Consider the following 19,909-nt stretch of genomic DNA (forward strand, 5'->3'; position numbering starts at 1 on the left):
GGCTTTAATTATAAAAGGTTTCTTGCTTTAGGTAAAACTTTATGCAAGTACATAATAATCAGATGATAAATAAGGAAAGAGAAAAAAATGAATCAAAGAGTTACTAGTTTAGCCAAACAGAAATCACCCAGAAAGATAATTAATAGGAATCAATCACAAGTATAATTTGGCTTGGAAAAATCCAATCTACATACAACACAGTTGATCCTGAACAACATGGCTAGGGGTACTGATCCCTGATTAGTAAAAAATCTGTGTGTAACTTTTGAAACCCCCAAAACTTAATTACTAATAGTCTACTGTTGGCTGGAAGCCTAACCGATAACATAAACAGTTGTTAGACAAATATTTTGTATCTATATTGTATACTTATAATAAAGTGAGCAAGAGAAAGAAAATATTAATAATAATATCAAAAGGAAAAAAAAGAATATCATAAGGAAAAGAAAATACATTTATAGCACTATACTGGATTTATTGAAAAAAAGTCTGTGTATAAGTGGACCAGGTCAGTCCAAACCCATGTTGTTCAAGGCTCAACTGTATTACTTAAATATATTAAAGTGTGTGTGTGTGTATATATATATATACACACACACACACACACTTGTTCTTGTTTTTAAGATTTATTTATATATATATATATGTATATATATATATATATATATATATATTTAAGATTTTATTTATTTATTCATGAGAGACACAGAGAGAAAAAGAGGTAGAGACACAGGGACAGGGAAAAGCAAGCCCCATGCAAGGAGCCTGATGTGGGACTCGATCCCGGGACTCCAGATCACGCCCTGGGCCGAAGGCAGGCGCGGAACTGCTGAGCCACCCAGGGATCCCTATTTATTTATTTTAGAGAAAGAGACCACATGTGCACATGTGAGCCGGAGTGGGGAGGGGCAGAAGTGGAGGGAAAGAATCCTGAGGCGGAGCTTGACCCCATGACCTTGATTTCATGACCTGAGCTGAAACCAAGAGTTGGATGCTCAACCGAGCCACCCAAGAACCCATATTAATATATTACCTAAAGACAGCTTGCTTTAGATTTTATTTATTTATTTATTTATTTATTTATTTATTTATTTATTTGAGAGAGAGAGAGAGAGAGAGAGAGAGAGAAAGGCAGAGACACAGGAGGAAGGAGAAGCAGGCTCCATGCTGGGAGCCTGACGTGGGACTCGATCCCGGGACTCCAGGATCACGCCCTGGGCCAAAGGCAGGTGCTAAACCACTGAGCCACCCAGGATCCCTGTTGCTTTAGATTTTAAAAAAGGCCCAGTTTAGATCATTTTTAGAAATAGTACCATCTGATTTCATTTCTTTTTTCTTACGACCCATTTGTAGCAAAAGAACATACATTTTTTTAATTTTGTCCATGATATCTGAAGCACCTTAGAATTAAGGAAGCTTTGTAGTTTCTCTAGAGCACAGGATGCCAAGACGGGATAGGTCCATCTTCCATTTATTTGGTTACCTGTTTGAGAGTGAGGGTCTTGGCCTTTTCTTTGGAGGTGCCCATCTCCCAGACACAGACAACTGTGCTCGTTCCACCGGTGATGACCAACTTGGGGTTGGGGCAGATTGCACAGAGAATCTGGCCCCACTCAGACAAACATTCGTAAATAGTCACTACCTGTAAAATAAAATAGATGTGAGACACACACACCAAGCACACTGAGTGAAGGACAACCCCCACGTAGGTACCTCATAGGCAAATGTCCACATAAATTCTGGACTGGATTCACTCTGGCAACATTTCTGCTGAGGCTCTACCCTGAACTAGCCCTACGGCCTCTAGCGGCAGTTGTGGTAAGAAATCATATTAAAAGGGACTTTGCTCATAGTGGGTATCTCCAGTTTCTTCAGTCCAGAAAAATGATGTTCTGACTGTGTGATGCTGTGTATGATGCAGGGGACAACCTGGTAGAAGGATGTGTTTGCTGTAGCCAGTTAGAGGTGAATGGAGATTACAGTGCTGCTGTTCAACAAGAACGTTAACTAAATAGAATTGTGTCACACAGCGATACACAGACTTGCATAAACTAGATCTCACCTGCCTTCAGGAGGGGATCGGCAGAGGGCTAGCAAAGGAAATTGAACGGTCACACATAGAGCCTCTCCAAGAGCTACTATGGGACTCCACACAGTAGTTGCTGCTGCCTGGGTGACAGGTGACGGGTTTTCCATCAGCCACTTAAAAGTACTGAAATGGTAAGTGGGCCAGACCGTGATCCACCAAAAAGAGGCTCTTTTAAGTTGTCAGAAATGGTGAATACCTGGCTGGCTAGGACCTCTCGGAGGAATTCTTTAAGAGGGAAACTGCTAGAGCATAGTGCACAACTTTTCAAAAGAGGCTTATTCTGTAGGAAACATGCCTTGTCCACAACTCCTTCAACCTGATTTGATGCCGTAAAGCTCTCCCTTCTTCGAGTCTCTGGAGGAGCAGGTGATTAGCCCTTGGCCCAGGCTCTTCCCACCCCTTTGAAGCAGGATATCCAAACCACAAAAGAGCAAGATTAAATGAGTGAGCAAGAAACAATGCAAACCTTGTCTGACTCATAGGTTCCCAGCCTGCAGCTCAGGTCTGCATAGCCCCAAGCGAAAGTTTTGTTCCAGGTTGGTGGAATAAGAACTTTATTCTGTTCTACTGCAAGAATGCCTTTATCTGTACACACTATTTGTCCCACAGGCTCTTTAAGTTCTGTAAAAAAAAAAAAAAAAAAAAAAAACATCAACAGAACAGGGACAAGAAAAATGAACCTCATGACCCTATAAGGGATTGTCCTCTCAAATATTCATATGAATCAAGTATCCTGACATGTACATTAGGACAAAATAACCTTAGCCAATGAGCTTGGCTTTTGAGTCTCCACTGGGTGGATGGACTTGGACCCTGACAAGTGTTCTGCAGGGCTTCCTTCCAGCCTTCCTGTCTCTTGACACATGTGGGTTTGGTTCCTAGCAAGTGGCTAGTCTTCTTGATCATTGGACAGCACAGAGTAATCTGGGATGCTCTCCAGAATGCCATATCCAGACCTTCAATTAACCTAAGCCTTCAGCACCTCCCAAATGATATCCAGCCTTAGACTTCCTGAAGGAAGGACATGCTGTCCCTCAAGAGGTCCGACTCCCTGCTCTGCCCCAGAACACTGCTGAACACACCAGTGTTCCATAACCACTACTGGTGGTGAGTGGAGTTGGCACAGGTCAGTTTCTGTAATGAGCCAAAATGGCACGGAGTGCCTACCAAATTAACCAGACTTTGATACTCCAATTTTTGGATTTAACGGTGACAACCTCAAGATGTAGCAATAACATTTTTTCATTCTAAGGGAAAAAAATCCACTTGAGAAAGTACATTTATTTATTTAAGATTTTATTTGGTGCGGGGAGAGAACGGGTGGGGAGCGGCAGAGGGAGAAGCAGGTTCCCTGCTGAGCAGGGAGCCCACTCTGACTGGGGCTTGATCCCAGGACCCAGAGATCATGACCTGAGCCGAAGGCTTGCTTAACCAACTGAGCCACCGAGGTACCTCAAAAAAGTACTTTTAGATAACTCACAACCACATTAGATAAAAGACAGATAGTTTTAGTTTGCATATCAAAAATGTAGTCTTTTTACTGTTATCTCTAAATTGACAGAACACATATAACTGTAGATTACAAAGGTTTTTCTACACATAAAAAGTTGACCTACGAAATTTGGTATATTAGAGTTTTCTCGCTATCTTAGCAGGGAGGAGAAACCTGTTTGGTTCTTCTTGATGAAAAATCCAATAGGCCAAAAATACCCAAACCAACTAAAAGGAAAAGGAGAAAAATCTAACAAGTATTTGGTGATTTATCACAAAAACACAGCACTTACTACAAATGACACTAATGTTGAAAAACACATTTGCTATTGTTAAGCTGAGATTGTTAACTACTCCCACAAACAAAGGTCGACTTCCTATCACACCTCACCTTTTACTGGTGTTAGAGAAGGCCTCAAGTTGTCCAGGTGATGGAAAAAGATCTTGTCACTTGAGGACCCCGGGGGGGCAGAGGCACCCATACTGTCTCCGTTCAGTCGGCTCCTCACTCGTTTTGGTGGATGAGGTTTCTTAAATAACTAGGATGAAAGAGGTGACACATTTTACAATGAAAGCTAACACTTACTGAGCGCCCTTTTATATGCCAGTAGTTACATTTATATTTCACTTGAGCTTTACAATGACCACTAGGCACTACATTACCACACCTTCCCCTGGAGGAAAGAACTTTTAGGGAGGCTCAGTAGGATGCCAGAGGTCTCCCCCATCTCAGCAAGCAGGGACGGGACCATGAAACTTTTTAAAAGCTTGGGTTATCACCATGCTCTATGCTGTTCTGATTTCGTAACTTTTCAGGAGTAAATCAATCTACTCAAACTATAGTTGACCAACAATTATTTTCCAATGATTTTAAAAAGTAACCAATTCTTTATAGCCAGATACCATTCTGTACCACTGTTGGCAGGCAGACATTCTAACTAAGTTATTTCTGGCTTCAACATGGTCTTTCTCTCTGTGACATCATTTTGGTGTCTTTTAGATGCTACTAATTTGTTGAAAGTATGAACACTATTGCCTTCTTTGTGCATTACAATGCTATAAAGGGGAAAAAAAGAAAATAAAATCTTTGACATCCCTGTTCGGTTCGGTATTACTATAGAACTAAAAAATTATCAATACAGATTTAAGATGATTTTTTCAAATACTATAGATCTCCAAAATAGGCATAGAGCCATTTCTGTTAGTCTGAGGAAGATACTTAGAAAATCTTATGAAAATGAGATTTAAAATGACTAGAAAACCTTCACATTTTGTGAATTTGACATTCTGGATTTCCGAAGAAAAAATGTTTTGTACAGAGAAAGACATTTTAGACACCCAAACATTCAAACACATTGTTCCTATCATATATATATATATATATGCATAGATCAGGGTTCTGTTATTTTCTCTAAATGACACAGACTCTTCAGTTGCATAAAAAGACCCCCCTACTTTAAAGCATGTTCATAAATGGACATTTGCTGAAAAACTTTTAAGAGGACCTAGGGATAGAGCACCTTGCCAGGCGAGGGTATATAACAATGTATGGATAGGCTGACAGTTAAACCTAGATTTTTCTCTTTTTCTTGAGGATTTTAAAAATTTATTTGAGAGCAAAAGTATGAGTGGCGGTGGGGGAGGGGGGTTGGGGGTGGCAGGCAGAGGGAGAAGCAAACTCCCTGCTAAGCAGGGAGCTCAACGTAGAGCTGGGATCATGACCTGAGCCAAAGGCAGACATTTAACCAATTGAGTCACCCAGGTGTATCTAAACCTAGACTTTCTAGAATGGCATACTTCGAAGGACTCTTATCAGTCACTGGAATGTCTGAGAAATATTCAAACTATAGTTCCCATACTGTCTGCCTCTTAAACTCAAGAAAGTGGGACTAAAATCCTTAGTGCATGTGTCTTGATTTTTTTGTTCAGAATATTTGTGTCTTAAGAGAGTATGAAACAGTTCCTGTGCTTGTAAACCTCAGTAAAAAGGAAAGGTATGACTGAGATTCTTCAGCTGCAATTAAAGGTCATCAATAAGCATTTCACATTAAAAGTAAACACAGTTCCAGGGTGCCAGGGTGGCTCAGTCAGTTAGGCGTCCAATTCGAGTGTTGGCTCAGGTCTCGGTCCAGGATTGTGGGATCAAGCCCTGCATTGGGCTGGGCGTGAAGTCTGCTTGGGGCTCTCTTTCTCCCTCTCCTTCTGCAACTCCCTCTTTAAAAGTAAACATAGCTCCTTGGTTGGGGGGTCAGATTGCACCATGAGTGGTGTGGTTACAGGTTCTCCTGCTGTATGTCATACAAAGATGTGTCCTTGTTCTGAGTGTTCCCAACTATCAACCCTGGAAACCTCCAAGTTGGTTTAATGTACAGAAAGGGAGCCCAGGAGAGAGATCTGAGGCAGGACCAGAGAAGGATAGCTAGGACAAAGTGCAGAGCCTGGGGCACGGAAAAGCAGGTGGTTTGAACGGCCAGCAAAGTGTGTCTTTCCGACAGCACTGGTTACCCCTGGCACATCACACTCTTCTGGTGTGGTCTGGAGGATGGGGAGGAAAGACGGTATAAAGTCTCTAATAGGGGTTTGCTCACTATGAAGTGAGAGATCTACTCCATCTGGGTACTGGGTGGCTATGTTCTTGGTCTTTCTGTTCAGGTTGGAGACAGCAGTTAGAGCAGCTAGTACAGGGCTAATTCTTGCCATTCACATGGCATGCATCTCCTCCAGAGCACTCATCAGACCTGCATCCCTAATCTAATCTACACACCACCATCTGTTCCCTCGACTATTATTAAGAGCTTCCTGGGTGGTATTCTCCTGCTAACTTGGTTCCCCTAGAGTGTGTGCATTTATAAGACTATGGACAGGATGATCTTTAAAACTGAAATAAATATGGGGGCACCTGGCTGGCTCAGTCGGTATAGCACACAACCCTTAATCTAGGGGTTGTAAATTCAAGCCCCATGCTGGATGTAGAGATTACTCAAAAATACTCAAAAATAAAATCTTAAAAAAAAAAAATCAAAATATGACCATGCTATTTCCTTGTTCAAAGTCAGCACTGGCTTCCTACTCACCTTGGGATGAAACCCCCTCTGGGTGTGCTATGGCCCCCAAGACCCCATCTTCTTTCCTGATTGTGCTCTTCCCATCCTCCCACCAGGTCTTGTGTAGATACACGGAAGCACATTCTGCACTAGTCTGAGGGGAAATTCTCTTTGAACATTTCTATTTACCTAGACTGCAGAAGGGAGGAGAAAGCAATCATCTTGGAACCTACTGAACCTATCGGGTGGTATGGCTCTTCAATGAAAACTTAGCCTAAACTTATTATATTATATGGCCATTCACCATCTATAGCAATATTATTAAAGCTTAAAAAATGAAACTGAAAGCAACAATAAGAATATCCGTACCTGTTTAGGGATCTGACCAAAGTTATTAATAAATCCTATGGTGGCTGTCTCCTTTAGTGGATCATTTATGTTGTAGATATCCACTTGACCCTCATAAAAAAGATGGTGGAAGACATTTACAGCTTCTACTGCAGCAGGGCCTTGCTGTTTATAGCCAAAGATTAAGTCAATCCACTCATGCAGATGGGCACTCACGTAATCACATTCCAAAGCCTGTAATTTCAAAACACATGTTCAGTCACAGGCTGACTTTTATTACTTGCTCAGAAAGCAAAAAGAACTGGTCAGAGATCACAAGGAACTAAGATAACTAAAAATCATAAGAACCATATCTGTAATTTGAACAAATGGGTGATATTTTGCTCAAAGTCCTCTCTTTGTAAGGAAATCCAAATTCAACTGCAAAGGGGGCTCAAAATTCAACTGCAAAGGGGGCTCCCATTACCTCACGGTGGACTCTGATGAATTCCCGTGGGTCCCCTTTTGCCCATGGTGGAAGGATAACATCTCCAAGCTTGGTGCCATTTTGTTTACAGCCTGTGCAATTGGATAAATTAAAGAGATAATGAAAGACAGGATAAATAGTAACTTTACATTAAAGTAACAGAGAAATAGTGGGTTAGGTTCATCACCAGAATTATGAGATTTTACCACCAGAAAGGGCCCTCTGAGATCATCTACTCTGGTATTTCCCTAAGTTTGCTCCTTAGAGTGTTCCCTCTCAGATTATTAAGCGTTAGCAAAAATAAGGGGCCCGCCCTGTCAGATGACTTCAGAAATGCTGAGTTACCCAAAGTTAAACATGTTTCCTCCTGCAAGACTCCTCAGAGGCACAGCCCTTCTCTGGGAGGGGTGTTAGGCACAACATTCCTGAAATTTAACTGACCACGGGACTCCTTTGTAATGAAAACTTTTGTGAGGCTACTGTTTTGAGTTTGGAAAAAATGCTCAAGTTCCACCCCCTTAGGTCTGCACATTTGGAAGATCATCAGCAATTTCTCTCAAATCTTTTGTTTGCGTTTTTCCTGAATGCTTAGAACTTGGTGAGTCATCAGCAGTGAACCACTACTGAATTTCTTATCTTTATGTTTTGACAAACTTTTGCCATTCACATGAAGGCTGCTGGAGGAATACCTAATTTCTAAGTCACTGAGATGTTTGAGTGCTCTTTTTGCTAAAGAGGAAATGAAAATATCAACCTTTCAGAAATATTCGCAATACACGTGGTTTCTCCTATTTCTGATTCTTAAACTCTTGAGAGAGCGCTGTAGAACTGACATGTATTATGCCGTAGGGACTCTCATTAAAAAAAAATCAAATCTGATATGTAACTTTTTGCTATCAGTATACCATTTAACACAAAAAAACATCTGGAAAAACTATGGGGCTATTGGCAGAAACAAAAAATACAAGGAAGTGATATTTATTCCATAGAAACTGTTAATTTAGTCACAGCTAGATAATCTGAAAAATATTAAAGAAACTGTTTGCTATAAAATCCATCCAAAACAAAACATATTACATGGGACTGGTATCTCAGGAAACAGGTCCTGTCTTTTCATTTTTATGAAGTAAAGATCAAAAAGTCAACCTTAGATTACAGTTTTCCTCAATACAAATCAGATGATCAATGTAAAAAATGATTCTATGAATAGTTATGTTGACTCAGATAAACAGTCGTATTAGAAAATTTCAGAGAAGTTCAAATTGTTCAAATTCTAGAACACAAAGACAGTTTCAAGTGAGGGCCAATAAAAATATTTCCCACAGAAACAATCTTATCCTCATCACTGTTATTTAATGGCTTTACTGACAATGTGATATAAAGTGAGAAAAACAAAAATCAGTTTATTGTTTAAAGGAATGTCTTAACTTGTTGGAAAAAATACCATATGACTTAAGAAAAAAATAAAACAACCAAGTTACTGCCATCTCTCCCTCTCTTTCACACTCTCAGTCCACTCCTCTCAGGCCCAAGTTTTCAATAAGAAGCAAGTAATAATCCCCAGACTTGACATATAATCTACTTTTCAAAAAATATGCTTATAATCCCTAATATTTGTGCTATATAATTTTATTTCACCAGCACTATCTGCAATTTAAAAATTTAAAGGGAACATTCTGTAGTATACTCCTGGTCTGGTTCTGGTACTCTGCAGCTTCCCTGCATGTATACCTATATCCAAGGGTATACAGATAAGAAGACTGGGAGAATGTTACTCATCCCAGAACCAGGAAAAAAAACCCAAGTGCACTTTGTTTCACATCATTTCTATCTTTCCCAGTTAGAGGCCAAACAACGTTTTTGTGTGTGTGTGGTTTTTTTTTCTTGGTAATTGAAATGAAATTTACCTAACCAAATTAACCATTTTAAAGCGAACAATTCAGTGGCATTTAGTACATTCACAATTTTGTGTAGCCATCACCTCTATCTAGCCCTAAAAGATTTTCATCACCTCACAGGGAAATCTTATATCCATTAAGCAGTGGTTCCCCATTCCTCCTGCCCTATCTGGGTAACCACTGATCTATGTTCTTTGTCTGTAGATTTATCTATGCTGGATATTCTAAAAACAGAATCATAAATTAAGTGATATTTTGTGTCTGGCTTCTTTCACTTAGCATAATGTTTCTGAGATTCATCCATGTTAGAGCGTGTATCAGTAATTCCTACTTCTCCATGGCTAAATAACATTCCACTGTATGTATATTCCACAATTTGTTTATTCATCGGCAGACATGTGGCCTGCTTCTAACACGTGGCTACTGTGCGTAATGTTGCCATGAACAGGTGTGTATATGTACTTGCCTGAGTCCCTGTCTTCAGTTCTTTTGGACAGAAATCTCAGAGTGGAATTGCCAGGTCTTATGGTGATTCTATTTTTAAATTTTAAGAACCCACCAAGCTGTCTTCCACAGCAGCTGAGCCATGGTATACATCCCCACCACCAGTGCATGAAGCTGCTACTCTTTCCACACTCTTTTCAGTTCTTACTTTTTTCCATGGCTGTGGCTTTTTTTCACCACAGCCATCCTAGTGGATGTGAAAGTGGTACCTCACTGTGATTTTCACTGGTACTTGCCTAATGACTAATGATGCTGAGCATCTTTTCATGTGCTTACTGGCCATTTGTATAACTTCTTTGGAGAAATGTCTACTTAGGTCATTGGCCCACTTTTTTTTTTATTGGGTTATCTTTTTGCTGTTGAGTTATAAGAGTTCTTTATATTCTGGATACTAGACCCTTAAGAGATATATCGCTTGCAAATATTTTCTCCCATTCTGTAGGTTTTCTTTTCAGCTTCTTCATAATGCTCTTGGACACAGAAGTGTTACATTTTGATCAAGTCCAAGTCATCTTTTTTGTTGTTGATGCCTGTGAATGCATCAGCAAACAGAAGATCAGTAAGATTTAGATTTAACCCTATGTTTTCTTGTAAGAGTTTTACAGCTTTAGCTTTTTTTTTTTTTTTTTCCTTTATGGCTTTAGCTCTTACATGCAAATAGTGTTTTTTAAAGTGTGTGATTTCATGGAAGGAAGATTTATTATGAAGCTGAGCATGACAAAAATACATGACCCTTTTTAAATTTACTTATTTAAAACTGGGTAATTTAGTGAGGTTTGTAAGTGGTCTGGGCTAAAACATTTTTGCAACGTATGTTATTATAACTGATCTAGTGTTTCTGGAAGAATGGGGCTCTTTCTGTACCTCTCCATATTTTTCTCTTTGAAAGTAGTATCCCCAGAGAAGAGAGTAGCATTTTCCAAATGTGAATTATAAGTGAACACATAAAACACTAAATGTGCATCCATATTCAAATACTGTGTATGCATTTGTCGTTTTTCCCTGTTCACCATCTATTCTATTCCTTTAAGGAGCCATCACTCAATCCAACTCCAAGGTCTACAACTTGGTATTTTTAGTTTCTCAAAAGTTAGCTCTAGGTCCGATCACAGGTGATGAGACTGTTTCAGGTCTTTTGCGAGAGCTATTGAGAGAGTCTTATTATCTTTCCCATTATACCTGGAGCAATAATTTCACAAAGTTAGAACTGCCAATGGACAATTAAAAATCATTTAAAACTAGTTTTAAAAAGAAAAATCCTCAGATGTATTGGATATGAACATTTCCCTGAATTTTCTATTAACAAAACTTCGAGGTAGTACAGTATGTTGAACTCTTAAATATGATATGATATGAAATATTAAAAATATATGAAAATAGAAGAATGTCTGGCAGGAATATTCTAAAGTGGAAACAATGGAATTTTGATGTTGAAAAAGAAATACTCAGAAACCTAGATCAGCAAACTATGTTCCAAGAAACTGTAGCCGAAATCAAATCTATTTCCCGTAACTGGATTATATAAAGAAAGCAGAGTACTGACGAAATTTCTCTACTTCTTAGAACTATTGATTTGTTTGTTTTTCTAGATAATACTACTCTAACAGGATAGAGAAGAGGAATTAAAGTTATTCTAAAATTCTAATTTTAAAACATATTAGCATGCAAGCTGAGAATGCCTCAGGCAATACATAAGATTAAAGCAATACATGAAAAATGTGGCTATATCATTTTTGGCTATTAACTTCAACCTTAATAATTTTGAAATATATTGTCACCTCACCTTTGTTTTTATTGAAGTCACAATATTCTGACCATTAAATGTAATCTTTGTTAGTTTTTAAATTTTCCCAAGATTCCACATTTGAAACAGCTATTTTGGGCATAAATCTATTTTTCCATTTACACCCACACACAGTAAATAATATCTGCTGAAACCACAAGGAAGTCCTTTCCTGTCAGTGTGTACTGCAGACAATATATAGGAAAGTTTCATTTCTATTGGTCTTTTCCAGGTTAATGTTCCTAAGACAGTGCCACAACTGTACATACCTAGATCAAAGTTGTTGGAATTGAACAGGAATTCTGGTAAGTAAAAAAACTCTGGGATAAGTTCTTTTACGTCTGCCATATTGTGCTTTGATGCTGAATACCAGGCCTCACGCACACTGTGGAACATCCGGTCAGCCAGGTCAAAGTGGCCTCCCTGTGGGCAAAATGAGAAGACACTGCTCTGTTAGAGAGCCGTCCCTACCTCATGGCTTCTGTCAAGCTCACTGGCTTGAAAAAATAAAATAAATACATTTGGTCACAATTCAAATTTCCCATCATCCTAGACCAAACACAATTTTAAGATTTTCTTTATTTATTCACGAGACACACACACACACACACACACACACACACACAGAGGCAGGCTCTATGCAGGGAGCCCGAAGCGGGACTGGATCCCAGGACTCCCGGATCATGCCCTGGGCCGGAGGCAAATGCTAAACCGCTGAGTCACCCAGGGATCCCCACACACACAATTTTAAAAATCACAAAAAGAAAATTAGTCTCATTCTTTTGGGGGTGCTTCTTAAAAGGAGTGCTTCATAATTGTGCTTAATGAATGTATATTTTGTAATCAAAGTGAAATCCAAATACAAAGACTTTTAGAAGTCATTTAAAAATTAGTTTTTAGTGAGAGGGCAAGAGTGTAAGGAAATATGAATTCTTCCACAGTTTGATGATGCTCCTAAAAATAAGATTCTAATGTGGCCATCTACAGTTGGAAACATTCAAGTTAAATATATGTTTGATTGATATTTTAAATTAACATGACATTCAAGTTCTCACACTTCTAAGAATTAGGTGAAAAATTAGGAAAGTAGGGCGGGGCAAGCTGGAGGAGGAGTAGGGTCCCCAAGTCACCTGTCCCCACCAAATTACCTAGATAACCTTCAAATCATCCTGAAAATCTATGAATTCGGCCTGAGATTTAAAGAGAGAACAGCTGGAATGCTACAGTGAGAAGAGGTCGCGCTTCTAACAAGGTAGGAAGACGGAAAATAAATAATTAGACAGAGAGATAGATAGATAAATAAAATAAATAAAAAAGAATCAAGTGGGGGAGGGCTGCTGTCAGGAGCCCTGCTAAGGCCTGGTGGCAAAAGCCTCTTGACAGGAAAGCCCAGTCCCGGAGAAGCAGGAACTTTTAAAAATTTGCACCAGATTCTTCCCGGAGGGAAAGGCACTCGCAGGGAACTCGGGCAGGATCCCAGGAGGGGCGGTGGAGCCCCCAGGTTCCTGGGGTCACTAGGAGAGGAAGTGTGCCTGGGGGAGAGCGCGCCACACACCGCGGGCTGAGTTCAGTAAAGGGCTGGAGCAGGCGCCGGGTGGGCCCGGGGAGCAACTCAGGCGGGGACTCCGCGCGGAGGGGCCTGCGCGGCCCAGGAGCGCGATTCCAGCAGCGCAGACTCCAGAGCTCAGGGTGCCGGGGACACAGCCAGGATCCTGCGCTCTCCCCGGGACAGGCGGAGGCAGGGAGGGCATAGGACAGAGAGGACGCTCCTGCCGCCGGGTGCCTCCAGCTGTGCAGATCGGCGCCCCCGTCCCCGGAGCATCCAGGTCCCTGGGGACTGGGAGCTGCGGTAGTTACTGCGGGAGCAGACTCCAGGGCTGGAGAGGTGACCGCCGCTAGGGATGGTGTTCCTCTTGGTGTCATCCTGTGCCTGGAGAGGTGGGGCTGCCAGGGAACAGGGGCCTCAGCATAAACAGCTCGCACTGAGCTGTGCACCTGGCAGGGGGTGGGCAGCTCCCCCAGGTGCACACACGTGAGAATCAACACAGCAGGCCCCTCCCCCAGAAGACCAGCTGGAAGGACAGGGGAAGAGCAAGTTCTTGGCCAAGCAAGAACTTGGATGGAAAGCTCCAGGGGAAGTCGAGGGATTTACAGTATATAGAACCAGAGGATGCCCCTCCTTGTTTTTTATTTTTTCTCTTTTTTTTTCTTCCTTTTTCCAGTACAACTCATTTTTAGCCACTCTGCACTGAGCAAAATGACTAGAAAGAACTCACCACAAAAGAAAGAAACTGTACTCTCTGCCACAGAGTTACAGAATTTGGATTACAATTCTATGTCAGAAAGCCAATTCAGAAGCACAATTACGAAGCTACTGGTGGCTCTGGAAAAAAGCAAAAGGATTCAAGAGACTTCATGACTGCAGAATTAAGATCTAATCAGGCCAAACTTAAAATCAATTAAATGAGATGCAATCCAAACTGGAGGTCCTAAAGACAAGGGTTAATGAGGTAGAAGAAAGAGTGAGTGACATAGAAGACAAGTTGATGGCAAGGAAGGAAGCAGAGGAAAGAAGAGAAAAACAATGAAAAGACCATGAAGAAAGGTTAAGGGAAATAAATGACAGCCTTAGAAGGAAAAATCTACGTTTAATTGGGGTTTCAGAGGGCGCCAAAAGGGACAGAGGTCCAAAAGTGTATTTGAACAAATCATAGCTGAGAACCTCCCTAACTTGGGGAGGGAAACAGGCATTCAGATCTAGGAGATAGAGAGATCGCCCCTAAAATCAATAAAAGCCGTTCAACACCCCGACATCTAATAGTGAAACTTGCGAATTCCAAAGATAAAGAGAAAATCCTTAAAGCAGCAAGAGACAAGAGATCCCTAATTTATATGGGGAGAAATATTAGATTAACAGTAGACCTCTCCACAGAGACCTGGCAGGCCAGAAAGGGCTGGCAGGACATACTCAAGGTCCTAAATGAGAAGAACATGCAACCAAGAATATTTTATGCAGCAAGGCTCTCGTTCAGAATAGGAGGAGAGATAAAGGGCTTCCAAGATAAGCAGAAACTGAAAGAATAACTGACCACCAAACCAGCTCTGTAAGATATATTAAGGGGGACTCTGTAAAAGAAAGAGGACGCCTAAAGAAATATAACCCACAAAAACAGGAATGGAATAGGTATTACGATGACACTAAATTCCTGTCTTTTAATAGTAACTCTGAACGTGAATGGGCTTAATGATCCCATCAAATGGTGCAGGGTTTCAGACTGGATAAAAAAGCAAGGTCCATCTATTTGCTGTCTACAAGAGATTCATTTTAGACCTAAGGACACCTACAGCCTGAAAATGGAAGGTTGGAGAACCATTTACCATTCAAACGGTCCTCAAAAGAAAACAGAGGTAGCAATCCGCATATCAGATAAATTAAAGTTTATCCCAAAGACTATAGTAGGAGATGACAAGGGATACTATATCATACTTAAAGGATCTATCCAACAAGAGGACTTAACAATCCTCAATATATATGCCCCGAATGTGGGAGCTGCCAAGTCTATCAATCAATTAATAACCAAAGTTAAGACATAATTAGATAATAATACACTTATGCTGGGAGACTTTAACACGGTGCTTTCTACAAATAACAGATCTTCTAAGCACACCATCTCCAAAGAAATGAGAGCTTTAAATGATACATTGGGCCAGATGGATTTCACAGATATTTACAGAACTTTACATCCAAACGCAACTGAATACACATTCTTCTCAAGTGCACATGGAACTTTCTCCAGAATAGACCATATACTGGGTCACAAACCAGGTCTTAACCCATACCAAAAGACTGGGATTGTCCCCTGCATATTTTCAGACCATAATGCTTTGAAACTAGAACTCAATCACAAGAAGAAATTTGGAAGAAATTCAAACATGTGGAGGTTAAAGGCCATCGTGCTTAAAAATGAAAGGGTCAACCAGGAAATTAGAGAAGAATTAAAAAGATTCATGGAAACTAATAAGAAAGAAGATACAACCATTCAAAATCTTTGGGATACAGCAAAAACAGTCCTGAGAGGGAAATACATTGCAATACAAGCATCCCTCAAAAAACTGTAAAAAAACCCAAATACACAAGCTAACCTTGTACCTAAAGGAACTGGAGAAAGAACAGCAAATAAAACCTACACCCAGCAGAAGAAGAGAGTTAATAAAGATTCGAGCAGAACTCAATGAAATAGAGGCCAGAAGAACCATGGAACAGATCAACAAAACCAGGAGTTGGTTCTCTGAAAGAATTATTAAGATAGATAGACCATTAGCCAGCCTTATTAAAAACAAAAGAGAAAAGACTCTAATTAATAAAATCACAAATGAAAAAGGCGAGATCACAGCCAACCAAGGAAATACAAACTATTTTAAAACCATATTATGAGCAGATATACACCAATAAATTAGGCAATCTAGAAGAAATGGACACATTTCTGGAAAGCCACAAACTACCAAAACTAGAATAAGAAGAAATAGAAAATCTCAATAGGCTGATAACCAGGGAGGAAATTGAAGCAGTCATCAAAAACCTCCCAAGTCACAAAAGTCCAAGGCCAGATGGCTTCCCAGGGGAATTCTATCAAACGTTTGGAGAGGAAACCATACCTATTTTACTAAAGCTGTTCCAAAAGATAGAAAGGGATGGAATACTCCCAAACTCATTCTATGAGGCCAGCATCACCCTAATTCCAAAACCAGACAGACCCCCCAAAAAGGAGAATTATAGACCAATATCCCTGATGTACACAGATGCAAAAATTTTCAACAAGATATTAGCCAGTAGGATCCAACAGTACATTAAGAAGATTATTCACCATGACCAAGTAGGATTTATTCCTGGGATGCAAGGCTGGTTCAACACTCGTAAAGCAATCAATGTGATAGATCATATCAACAAGAGGAAAAAACAAGAACCATATGATCCTCTCAATAGATACAGAGAAAGCATTTGACAAAATACAGCATCCATTCCTGATCAAAACTCTTCAGAGTGTAGGGATAGACGGAACATTCCTTAGCATCTTAAAAGCCATCTACGAAAAGCCCACAGCAAATATTCTCAATGAGGAAACACTGGGAGCCTTTCCCCTAAGATCAGGAACATGACAAGGATGTCCACTCTCACCACTGCTATTCAACCTAGTACTAGAAGTCCTAGCCTCAGCAATCAGGCAACAAAAAGAAATAAAAGTCATTCAAATTGGCAAAGAAGAAGTCAAACTCTCCCTCTTTGCAGATGACATGATACAGTACATAGAAAACCCAAAAGACTCCAGCCCAAGATTGCTAGAACTCATACAGCAATTTGGCAGTGTGGCAGGATACAAAATCAATGCCCAGAAGTCAGTGGCATTTCTATACACTCACAATGAGACTGAAGAAAGAGAAATTAAGGAGTCCATCCCATTTACCATTGTACCCAAAAGCATAAAATACCTAGGAATAAAACTAACCAAAGAGGTAAAGGATCTATACTCTAAAAACTACAGAACACTTCTGAAAGAAATTGAGGAAGACACAAAGAGATGGAAAAATATTCCATGCTCATGGATTGGCAGAATTAATATTGTGAAAATGTCAATGCTACCCAGGGCAATTTACACATTTAATGGGATCCCTATCAAAACACCATGGACTTTCTTCAGACAGTTGGAACAAATCATCTTAAGATTTGTGTGGAATCAGAAAAGACCCTGAATAGCTAGGGGGAATATTGAAAAAGAAAATCAGAGCTGGGGGCATCACAATGCCAGATATCAGGTTGTACTACAAAGCTGTGATCATCAACACAATGTGGTACTGGCACAAAAACAGACACATAGATCAATGGAACAGAACAGAGAACCCAGAAATGGGCCCTCAACTCTATGGTCAACTAATATTCGACAAAGCAGGGAAGACTATCCACTGGAAAAAGGACAGTCTCTTCAATAAATGGTGCTGGGAAAATTGGTCAGGCATGTTAAGAAGAATGAAACTAGACCATTCTCTTACACCATACACAAAGATAAACTCAAAATGGATGAAAGATCTAAATATGAGACAAGAATCTATCAAAATCCTAGAGGAGAACACAGGCAACACCTTTTTTGAACTTGGCCACAGCAACTTCTTGCAAGATATATCTATGAAGGCAAGGGAAACAAAAGCAAAATGAATTATTGGGACTTAAGATAAAAAACTTCTGCACAGCAAAAGATACAGTCCAGAAATATAAAAGACAACCTACAGAACGGGAGAAGATATTTGCAAATGACCTATCAGACAAAGGGCTAGTATCCAAGATCTATAAAGAACTTATTAAACTCAACACCAAAGAAACAAACAATCCAATCATGAAATGGGCAAAAGACATGAATAGAAATTTCACAGAGGAGGACATAGACACGGCCAACAAGCACATGAGAAAATGCTCCGCATTCCTTGCCATCAAGGAAATACAAATCACAACCACAATGAGATACCACCTCACACCAGTGAGAATGGTGAAAATTAACAAGACAGGAAACAACAAATGTTGGGAGGATGTGGAGAAAGGGAAACCCTCTTGCACTGTTGGTGGGAATGTGAACTGGTGCAGCCACTCTGGAAAACTGTGTGGAGGTTCCTCAAAGAGTTAAAAATGGAGCTACCCCCTATGACCCAGCAATTGCACTGCCAGGAATTTACACCAAAGACACAGATGCAGTGAAACACCGGGACACCTGCACCCCAATGTTTCTAGCAGCAATGTCCACAATAGCCAAACTGTGGAAGGAGCCTCAGTGTCCATCGAAAGATGAATGGATAAAGAATATGTGGTCTATATACACATGGAATATTACTCAGCCATCAGAAATGACCAATACCCACCATTTGCTGCAACGTGGATGGAACTGGAGGGGTTATGCTGAGTGATTAAGTCAATTGGAGAAGGACAAATATTATATGGTCTTATTCGTTTGGGGAATATAAAAAATAGCAAAAGGGAATACAGGGGAAAGTAGAGAAAAGGAGTGGGAAATATCAGTGAAGGTGACAGAGCATGAGAGATTCCTAACTCTGGGAAACAAACAATGGGTAGTGGAAGGGGAGGTGGGCGGGGGGATGGGGTGACTGGGTGACAGGCACTGAGGGGGACACTTGACAGGATGAGCACTGTGTATTATACTATATGTTGGCAAATCGAACTCTAATAAGAAAAATTAAAGAAAAACTAAGAAAGCCCAAAAAGTTATAATAAATTCAAATAGAAAAAGGATTTCTTTTGATTGCATAGCCTCATAGATATACCACACCTTCCTCAAACGAACTCCCTATTGCTGTTTTAGGTGGACACAGTGTATCTGTCTTCATGAGGAAGCTCACTGCAGGAAAATGCCAAAGTCCATACAATGCCACCAAGGCCTGCCACCTCTCTGATGCCATCCTCTATGAGTTTTCTCTCCACTTACTCTGATCTAGACACAGTGGCCTCCTTGCTGCTCCTAAAACATCTCAGGCACATGCTTAACTCTGGGCCCTCACATGGACTCTTCCCTCCACCTAGGACACACTTTCTCCAGATAGCTGCATGAATAACTGCCTCATCTCCTTCAAGTTTTTGCTCACATGCCACCTTTTCAAGGAGACTCACTCTGACCACTCTATTTATAACTGAACTGCACCCTCCTCTACCTCCTACTCCTATATTTCCCAGCCTCCTTTCTCTGATCTATATTTTCTGATAGCATTTATTATATTCCTAGATACTTTAAAATGTATTTATTTATTATTCTTGCCTTGTTTCCCTCAAGTAAAATATATAAGCTCTACCAAGCAGAGCTTTTGTGTTTATTCACTGATATCTTCCATGTACTTAGAACAGTGCCTGGTACATAGTAAGTATTCAATAAACATTTTCTGATTAAATGACAGAGAATGTGGAGAAAAGTAATTATAATCAAGAAGACAGGGAATAAGCTAGAGTATATTACTCTTTTTAAAATATTTGTTGTTAATTTAAACCAGTCAGGTAGAGAGCACACAGTACTTGCTTCTTTAACAAAAGGACCCTAGCTCTTGCTTACTATAAACAAATTCTAGTTTACTTATTAATTTTGATCCAGTGAAATTCCACTTTGTTTGACTATGTTTTGTGTCTAAAACTTCAAAGGGCTTCTTGTAAGGCAGTATACCAACATTAAAAAGAAAAAAAAGCAACAATTTTAAGTAGAAAGGAGGTCTGACTAAAATAGAAAAATAGCAAATTTAGAG

General features: G+C 40.1%; 1 protein-coding gene across 9 annotated transcripts in view; it reads right to left on the reverse strand.

Annotated features, from left to right (window-relative positions):
• WDFY3 (WD repeat and FYVE domain containing 3) overlaps positions 1-19,909 on the reverse strand; it is a 234,280-nt gene that overhangs the window by 16,938 nt on the left and 197,433 nt on the right. For all 9 annotated transcript variants that reach the window (XM_072810775.1, XM_072810774.1, XM_072810770.1 and 6 more), the window contains 6 exons: positions 11,893-12,046; positions 7,439-7,530; positions 6,994-7,206; positions 3,972-4,119; positions 2,556-2,710; positions 1,484-1,642 (listed from right to left, as the gene is read on the reverse strand). In XM_072810775.1, the coding sequence (XP_072666876.1) occupies positions 1,484-1,642; positions 2,556-2,710; positions 3,972-4,119; positions 6,994-7,206; positions 7,439-7,530; positions 11,893-12,046 (921 nt within the window). The remainder of the gene's footprint in view (positions 1-1,483; positions 1,643-2,555; positions 2,711-3,971; positions 4,120-6,993; positions 7,207-7,438; positions 7,531-11,892; positions 12,047-19,909) is intronic.

Source organism: Canis lupus, chromosome 33, assembly GCF_048164855.1.
Source record: "Canis lupus baileyi chromosome 33, mCanLup2.hap1, whole genome shotgun sequence".
In the NCBI taxonomy this organism is placed as follows: Eukaryota; Metazoa; Chordata; class Mammalia; order Carnivora; family Canidae; genus Canis; species Canis lupus.